At 35.4% G+C, this 10147-nt stretch overlaps 1 protein-coding gene across 1 annotated transcript in view; it reads right to left on the bottom strand.

Moving 5' to 3' along the window:
• Positions 1-3498: 3498 nt before the first annotated feature.
• Positions 3499-10147, bottom strand: part of Syt7 (Synaptotagmin 7) — a 127509-nt gene continuing 120860 nt past the window's right edge. Inside the window, exon 6 of the mRNA XM_072538576.1 lies at positions 3499-4548. Coding sequence (XP_072394677.1) covers positions 4448-4548 — 101 coding nt within the window. The 3' untranslated portion in view covers positions 3499-4447. The remainder of the gene's footprint in view (positions 4549-10147) is intronic.

The following is a 10147-nucleotide window of genomic DNA, read 5'->3' as shown; positions in this document are numbered from 1 at the left end:
AGGTTTGATCCAACATCCTGGAAAGTTACATATAATTGAGAGAGAAATGGCTGATTATCGAATTTCTATGCTTGGCATCAGTGAAACTCACTGGAAGGGTAAGGGGCATTTCCGAAGCGCCTCTGGCAATACCATTTATTTCTCAGGCCACCAAACAGAGAGCATCAATGGGGTTGCAATTATAATACCACCCACATTCCAGAACTACGTAAATGGATATGATGCAGTTAATGACAGAATTATACATCTGAGACTAAAGTGCTCAACATCCATCCTCCACATCATACAAATATATGCCCCGACAGCCACGGCAGAACAAGCAACACTAGAAGACTTTTATATGGCTCTCGAAGGTGTACTTGATAAAATACCAAACAAAGACATAGTGGTGATACTAGGCGACTTTAATGCCAAACTTGGAAGAACAAATCTAGATGACCACATGAAGATGATTGTAGGGCCATATGGTCTAGGAGATAGGAATGAGCGAGGAGACCGACTATTAGAATTCTGCAACCAAAGGAAATTTTCTGTAATGAACACGCATTTTAAGCATCATCTGCGTAGACTCTATACCCGGAAATCACCTAGAGATAGAACAAGAAATCAAATAGACTTTATTCTGATCAGTTCGAGATGGAAGTCTTCAATTACCAACGCAAAAACATTTCCAGGAGCAGAATGCGGAAGCGATCACCAGCTCTTGATGGTTGATTACAGAATACGTTTCAAGAACATACGCAAAGCTTCTCCCCGTTCTTTTAGGCTAACGGACCCCGAATTAGCTACCTTTAAAGAGAGAATTGAACCAGCACTAACCAGAATAGAGAACAATCAGGCAGAACAAAGTGTGGATGAAGCCTGGACAGATATTAAAGAAACCATCGTAACAACAGTGAACCAATGTCGCCAACCATCTATAAATAATAGCATTAAACCGTGGATCAGCAGAAACACGTGGAAAGTGATTGAACAAAGAAAGCAACTTAAAGTTGGCCCCTGTGATCAACAGACATATAAAGCTCTCTCCAGAGATATTCAACGAAGATGCCGAAAAGACAAAACAAGAATACATCTCTGAAATCTGTCAAGAAATAGAAAATCACGGATATCGAAATGAAACCAAAGACCTCTTCTGGAAAGTGAAAATTCTTGCGAGAGAATTTAAACCCAAGAACTATGCAATAGAGGACAAACATGGTATTATCATAAGTGATATCGACAGAGTGTTGGAAACATGGAAAAACTATTGTTCAGAGCTCTACAGGGAAGAACACGTAAATCTAGGCCACACTTCAGCCCTCGAAAACATCGCATACAACCCTGAACCTGAAATTCTGCTGTCCGAGATTAAAGAAGCTGTAACTCACCTCAAGAAGAATAAATCCCCTGGCTGCGATGATATCACGGGAGAGCTCCTTCAGAACATGGGAGACAAAGGATGTTACATAATGTGGAAACTTTGTAATAAAATTTGGAGATGCGGAAAGTGGCCCAGAGAATGGCGCACATCATTGTGCATACCAATCCATAAAAAAGGAACAACTACAAAGTGTAGTAATTATCGTACCATCTCACTGATTTCCCATCCAAGCAAAATATTACTAAGAATCATTAAACGCCGTTTGCAACAATACTTAGATAAACAAATTCCCCAAGAACAAGCAGGCTTTGTCAAAGGGAAGGGTACGAGAGAGCAAATCCTTAATATGCGGCAGCTCATAGAAAAGGCCCGCGAATTTAAAATTCCAATAATAATCTGTTTTCTAGACTACCAAAAGGCATTTGATTGTGTGAAGTGGGAAGTTCTCTGGACAGTTCTTCATGAGATGGGAGTTCCAGATCATTTGGCAATATTAATTAAAAACTTATACGAAGATAACTCAGTTAAAATAAGAATTGAAAACCAGCACTCTGATACCTTCAAAACCAGCAGAGGTGTACGACAAGGGTGCATACTATCTCCAGACCTGTTCAATTTATATGGAGAATACATAATGAGGAACGCACTCGATGGATGGAGAGGCGGTATCTCCATTGCAGGAAAAAAGATCTCAAACTTAAGATTCGCAGACGATACAACACTGATAGCAACATCTGAAGAGGAGATGTCGAGACTGATAAAGAGAGTAGAAACCGAAAGCAACAAGTGTGGGCTCAAGATTAATAATCAGAAAACAAAAATCATGATTGTGGACCACGCGAATATCCTCCAAACAACAGGCGCCCTAAATCAATTCGAGAAAGTAGACGAGTTCACGTATCTAGGATCTTCCTTAAGCAATGCAGCCTCCTCCCATACGGAAATTCGCAGAAGAATAGGGATGGCCAAGAACGCGATGAGTCGACTGTCAAAAATATGGAAGGACCGCTCTTTATCCAAAAAACTCAAAATGAGACTGGTACGGACACTAATTTTTTCAATCTTCAGTTACGGTGCCGAAACATGGACAATAAAATCAGAGGATAGGAAAAGGATTGACGCATTCGAAATGTGGTGCTGGAGACGAATGCTACGCGTCTCGTGGACGGAGCACAGATCCAATCAGTCGATTCTCGAAGAGCTAAACATTCAGACCAGACTTTCCTCTCAGTGTCTTGCAAATGTTTTAAAGTTTTTTGGCCACATTGCGAAAAGAGGCAATGACAACTTAGAAAGACTAATTGTATGCGGAAACGTAGAAGGACGTACAGGCAGAGGACGCTCACCTATCCGATGGTCAGATCAAGTACAGAAAGCCACTGGAGAGACGTTTTCCGAGTCCATAAGAGCAGCCGAAAATCGCAAGAGATGGAGAGAATTGACAGCCCTCATTGTAGGAAATCACGATCCTCAGCAATGAGGAAACGACAAGAGAGAGAGAGAGAAACAATATATAAACAATGTAAGATCGTTATTTGATTCTTGGGGAAAGTATTTTAAATTTATTTACATATTTTACATTCGAACTGGCTAACATATGTAATCTGTTTTTAAGCACAGAAAACGCTGTAAAATATCAAATTTCTGTGACCATTTAGTTGAATTACTTAATTCAAAATTAATTCAAAAGTGCCATAAAATATAGTTGATTTATGTCACGAACCGTTGACAACCCCTTTGAATTTGTACAATATCTGGGACACGTAATGAGGGGACAGCGATATGAACTGCTAAGGCTGATAATACAGGGAAAGATAAGATGAGGAAGGAGTATAGGAAGAAGGAGAGTGTCATGGTTGAAGAATTTAAGGGACTGGTTTAAATGCAGTCCTATAGAACTCTTCAGAGCAGCAGTAGATAGAGTAAAGATAGTGATGATGATATCCAACCTCCGATTGGGAGACAGCACTTAACGAAGAAGAAGTCATATTAGTTGTTTTCTTCAAGTTTCTTTTGTAGTTTTGTTTTTAATGCGTCTATTTCTGTTTATTTTCTTTTCGTGTAGCCTTGTTATGCAGAGTTCGTCAAGCAAAATTTTTTGTTGATTTTCTTAATTGACAATCACTCCACCGCCATTATTGTGTCCTAAATTGAATTTATTTTTTTAAATCATTTAACTCCCTTAGTGCTTCATGTGTGATTGATTTAGTAATATGCTACACAGAAACATTAGTTAACAAATATTGTAATTATAAAACAGTATCACGTGATATTTTTATATTTCTGTTCCATACACTAAAACTAATGTTGAAATTGGCTCAAAAGAGAAAAGAGATTTTAGTATTTTACTGATGTTATTCGAAGACCAGTCAGTAACTTAAAAAAAATTCGGACAAGTCCTATTATTCTTCGTATGTGCCAACAATAATTGTATTTCCTAAGCGTCCCAGCTAGCCGAACTCTGATCTTCTATTTGTTATTTGTCTAAGTGTAAAACATTATATTTTTCTTCATATAACAAGGATTAATTGATAATAATATAATCAAATTGAAAGAAAGGATAAATATATTAAAACATGTGCTTCAGATATAATATTATTCTAAAAAACCGATTTAATGCCTGTATCAAACTTACAACTGTTTATTGTACAGTACACAAAAAATGAAAATAATTTCTTATGTGAATGTGAGTTAAATTATTTCAGCTTTCTTATTGAGAACTGGAAATAATTTGAATAGGTATATTTAAAAAACGTTTACGCACAAAAAGTATCCGGTATTTTGTAAGAAAGAGAATATTTTAAATATCCAGGCCATTTTTGTGCGATGAAACCAAGTAAAATTTATAAACAACTCAAACCCGTCATTTGAAACTACCGATACACATTAGAGATTATTATTAACACCAATAAAAATAAGTGTATATAAAGTCGATACGTTCAGAATATATATAAATAATTTGCTATAGTGATTTTAGAAAGAATATTATAATAGATAATATCCGGATTTTGTAATTATAAATATAAGTACTTTGAAAGATGATGGGTGCTTTCGAAAGTTTTTATATTCGTTAATCTATATTCCTTATTCTGGTTTAAGTCTATGCCATTGTACTATAGTCTGCCTGGGTTTAGTAATCATGTCTTGCCAGTGTTTAGTCTCTGATGCTCCGGATCCGTTTTTACCTAAAAAATTAAAAATAATCCTTTAAAAATCAGTGTATGTGTTCCATTAATATGAATGAATATTTTAACTACAATATTTTGATTATAATCCTTATTTTAATACCTCTTAACACTTATATTTTTCAGAAGTTGAAGTAGTTTAATACACATCAAATTATATTAAAAAAAAAATTGTTACGCCTATGGCGATGATATTTTGTTTTTTTTTTATAGTTTACTTGTAAGTTACAGCAAGGTTTAGTTTTTTTTTCAAGGCGACAAATGAAAGGAGATAACACTACAAGCAAAGAAGCGATAAATCAAATAAATAAGACGATCACAAAGGCAATAAGAAAAGACATAAGAAACTACAATGTAGAAAAAACAAAACAGGCAATAGAGCAAAATAAGAACATGAAAGTTTTGAAGAGAAGCGTACAAAAGTGGAAAATAGAAATTAACAAACTGAGAAACAGAACTGGAGAAGAAACAACGAACAGAGATGAAATATTAAGAATAGTCGAAGAATTCTACATAGAGTTATATAGATCAAGAAAAAAAGATAACAATACGGAACCTCCAATTACTCTAAAAACTTGGGTATTAAACCAAGGATCAGATTTAATGCCCGATATAACAAAATCAGAAATCAAAGAAGCCCTGAAGAAAATGAAAAATAATCAAACCCCGGGTGAAGATGGAATAGTATCAGAAGCACTAAAAATTGGAGGGGATGTATTACTTGAAAAAATTAAACAACTTTTCAATATCTGCCTTCACAGCGCCAATACTCCAACAGACTGGAACAACGCTACTATGATTCTATTACACAAAGCAGGAGACAAAGCAAATTTAGAGAATTACAGACCGATTAGTCTCATCAGCTATACATATAAGTTGTTTACGCGAATACTAGTTAAGAGAATGGAAAGAAAATTAGAGACTTATCAACCAAGGGAACAGGCAGGATTCCGAAAAAGTTACGGAACAAATGACCATCTACAAAGTATAAAAACCCTAATAGAGAAAGCAGTGGAATATAATAAACCTCTAGTTCTAATATTTATCGATTTTCACAAAGCCTTTGACACAGCTGAGCTAAGCAAAATATTACAGGCGCTTAAAGAATGCAGGCTAGATTATAGATATACTAAATTATTATACAAAATATACCTGCAGGCAACAACCACTGTCAGATTACATACTAACAGTAATCGCATAAAAATAGAACGAGGAGTTAGACAAGGAGACCCAATGTCACCTAAACTTTTTAATACGGTGCTAGAACATGCTTTTAAGAATTTGGATTGGATGACAAAGGGAATAAAAATAGATGGAGAATATCTAAACAACTTACGTTTCGCCGATGATATACTTATAATAGCTGAAGATCTAGGTATGGCAAGACAGATGGTACAGGAACTCGTTGTGGCTACAGAAAATGTAGGTTAAAATATAAATATCTTAAAAACAAAAATCATGACCAATTTGGTACCCAACCAGAACATCAGTATTGGTGGGAAAGAAATAGAACTCGTAGGTAGATATAAATACCTGGGACATAAAATTATAATTGGCAGGGATAACCAGACTCATGAACTGAAGAGAAGAATCGGCCTTGGGTGGGCAGCATTTGGAAAACTGAGAGAAACTTTTAAAAGTGAGCTGCCCACGTGCCTAAAGAGAAAGGTATTTGATCAGTGCGTCCTTCCAGTCTTGACGTTCGGAGCAGAAACACAAACCTTAACAAAAGCAGCAGCTACCAAACTGAGAGTCACGCAGAAAAGAATGGAGCGGTCCATGTTAGGAATAACTCTGCGAGACAGAATAACCAACGAAGACATCAGGAGAAGAACCGGAGTGACTGACATCATCGAGAAGATAGCCAGACTAAAATGGAGATGGGCAGGACACATAGCCAGAATGACAGATGGGCGATGGACAAAGAGGTTATTGGAATGGAGGCCAAGGGAAGACAAGAAAAGCGTCGGTCGACCACCTACAAGATGGACTGACGATTTAAGAAGACTCAATAAAAACTGGATAAGAGCGGCGCAAGATAGACGGGGTTGGAAACATGAGGAAGAGGCCTATGTTCAGCAGTGGACTCTTGAGGCTGGATGATGATGATGACAGCAAGGTTTACAGCAAGTCAAAACTAAAATTATAAATATTACAAAAAAATGGAAACAATACATTAAAAATATTTAAGACGTTAAAATACATAAAAACATACAGTACATACATATAATTAAAAGTTGATTATACAGTAGTAAACCACAGACAGTAGATGACTTCCTACTTATTTCTAAATGTCGATAGGGTGCTACAAACTGTCTCTTATTTCTTGTGTTCTGTGAGTGAATATCACTGTTACATAAAAAAGTTCTTTTATTTTTATGAATTAGTATCAATAATTCCAAAATGTAAATTCCATACACTGTTAATATATTTAAATCTCTAAATAGGTTTTTACAAGACCAACCATACGGAACACCTGCAATACATCTGACAATACGCTTTTGGGCCTTGAAAACGTCCTTTATACTAGAAGAGCCACCCCAGACAGTTATATCGTAACTCATTGTCGATGGTACTTCAGCAAAATAAAAAAGACGAAGGTGTTGCAGACTAAGTATTCTACCCAAATTTCTCAATTGATAACATTTAGAATTGAGTTTTTTACATACATTCCAACAATGAGCCTTAATAGATACATGAGAGTCGAAAGTCACTCCTAAAAACTTCACATCACTGCAACTCAAAATACCCTCACCATTGATGAAAATACTTAAATCAGGTCTAGTAGAATTTGAACGGGATGTAAATGATAAAAATTTAGTTTTGTGAACATTGAACAGGAGCAACTGATTACTGGACCAATCAGAGAAGGTCTTCAGTAAGTTTGTTATTTTATCTTGTAAAAAATTTATATCTTTATCGCGATATAGCATTGTTGAGTCATCAGACTAAACTGATACAAATGCATCAGACATTACATATGGTAGTTCATTAATAGACAAAATAAATAATATCGCGCCCAATATAGAGCCTTGTGGTACTCCATTGTTATTAAAAACCGGATCAGACATTGAAATTTTGAAGTTATTTTTCACTTTAACTATTTGGTACCGGTCTTTCAGATAGAAACCAAACCAACTATGGACAACTCCCCTAACACCATATCTGTACAATCTATTGAGGAGTACATCGTGTTGCACACAATCAAAAGCACGACTGAGGTTACAAAAACTGGCAGTTGAATTTTCACTGTTTTCAATAGAGATTAAGACTTCCTCATAGAAACTGTTAATGGCGGTGGAAGTAGAAAATTTATTTCGAAATCCATGTTGATGCTTTGTGATAATTTGGTTGATATCTAAAAATAATAAAAGTTGTTTTAGCATTGCATATTCAATAATCTTAGATATCACAGATGAAACAGACAATGGTCGAAAATTTGACATTAATTCAGGATCACCTTGTTTTAATACCGGTGAAATGAGAGAAGTTTTTAGCATACTGCGAAAAACATCAGTATTAAAAGAAGCATTTATAATGTGAGCAAGTGGTGTCAAAATCTGAGACGCAATTTTCTTAATTACTATACCTGATATTTCATCAAAACCACACGATGCTTTGTTTTTAATTTTATATTTTATTATGTCTAAGATATCTTACATAAGATAGGAACAAACTATTTTGAACAAAATCGTTGGAATGCTGAAAATTTAAATCTGGTTTAATTATTTTACTAATTATATCTACTGGTCCATCTATAAAGTAATCATTTAATTTGTTAGATATTATATCTGAATCTGTAATCCTAGTATGATCTATTTTTAGACAGATATCTTTGTGATTTTTTTGTTTTCCATTAAGTTTATTTATAACAGCCCATGTAGTTTTGTTTTTATTAGAGGATTCAGAGATTTTGTTAAAATAAAACTGACCCTTTGTGGTCTCAACAAGAACTTTGTGCTGATATTTTTTTTGTCTATATAGAGTTTTAGCTCAGGGTATGTCTTACTCAAAATATACAAATCCTTCAGACCATCTGAAGAAGATTTTACTACTTGTGTGACCCATGTTTTTTTATTTGGTTTTGGTAATGTTTGGTTTTTCTAATAGGACAAGTAATATTGAAATAGAACTGTAATTTATCATGAAAGGCATTATATTTACTTTCAACATAAGTTGCATGAAAAACATCTTGCCATGTTTCTTTACTCAAGAGATTGTTGAATACATCTATAGTGCCTTCATGGCGGTGATATTGGCGTTAAAAGAAGGGTTATTATCTATTTATATACCTAACCAAAAGTGTGCTCTCCCCCGTATCTTTGAACGGTTATACTTATACGTAGTAGCAAGTAGTGAAATTTGGAGGGAGAATATAAACGGACGTAGGCTTCTCAACTTAACTATTTTAGCCATTACATGTGACGTAATAGTCATGTATGACGTTAAAGAGCCACTGTGACCGATAATTTTAAATGTAACCTTACGGCAAGTGAACTCTCGTTTGAAAAGTATTGGGCAAACCTATTTAATCACATTAATTTTGTTTGGGTTTGAGCTGATCTTGATGAATACATTAAATAAATACTAAAATTGCAGTTTTCACATTTAATTAATAAAGATTCTAAAATTCGCCTCTGGTTATTTGTCAAAAAACAAAGAGTATATGTGGAAGCAAAGAAATAACGAGAATCTTCTAATAAACGGAACCAATCTCGAAAAAGTGAACAAATAGGCATATCTGGTAACAATGATAACCTCCACAAATGATTACATTCAGGAGATTAAAATCAGAATAGAAAAGGCTAGAGCAAATTTCAACAAAATGAGAAGAGTGATATGTACAAGGGATTTAAAATTGGAACTAAGAGTTAGGTTGGCGAGGTGCTATATTTTTTCGACTTTGTTTTATGGAATGGAATCTTGGACCTTGAATGCGACATCAATGAAAAAAATGGAATCATTCGAGCTGTGGGTTTGCTTCAACTGATTATACAGGGAAAGGTCCAAGAAAAGAGAAGCATAGGGAGGAGTAGAATGTCATGTCATTGGACCAAAGGTTGACTAAAAAGGTGACAGAAGGTGCTGATACGATATTATTCACTGAAAACTCAAGCGTATGTTAAACAGTATCATTGGGAAACTGCAGAAGTTTGTAGTAAGTACTGTCACGATGACATGCCGTCATCATGCGCTAACAGCCCTTACCGCCGACTATCGCCCTCTCTCTGCCACCTCTCAGAGGCCCATCACTACCAATGATGCGCTCTGGAGATGGAACATCGCAGAAAAATATAAAACGACGTTCACCGCAACATAGAGAGGAGTTCAAGCTGGACTCCTAATCTGGCAAGAGCTTGTAACGCGGGTCTTAGAGTATTGATCCAATTGTCCTACCCGTCAGCGACCAAGTATTGATTGGTCGCTTTCCCTTCCTCATTGGTATCAGGAAGTGATTGATTCGGCCACCTCTAAACTAGACCAACCATACTTAGTAATTTAGTTAATGCTGCATAAAATAACAAAGTTTCTTCTATTCTCACATTTCTCAAAGAAAATATTTCTTTGTCAGAAACTAACGCTACTCTTTATTTTTAAT

The sequence above is a fragment of the Diabrotica undecimpunctata genome, chromosome 7 (assembly GCF_040954645.1).
Source record: "Diabrotica undecimpunctata isolate CICGRU chromosome 7, icDiaUnde3, whole genome shotgun sequence".
Lineage (NCBI taxonomy): Eukaryota > Metazoa > Arthropoda > Insecta > Coleoptera > Chrysomelidae > Diabrotica > Diabrotica undecimpunctata.
The sequence above is the reverse complement of the archived record's forward strand: the minus strand, read 5'-3'. Positions and strand labels throughout refer to the sequence as shown.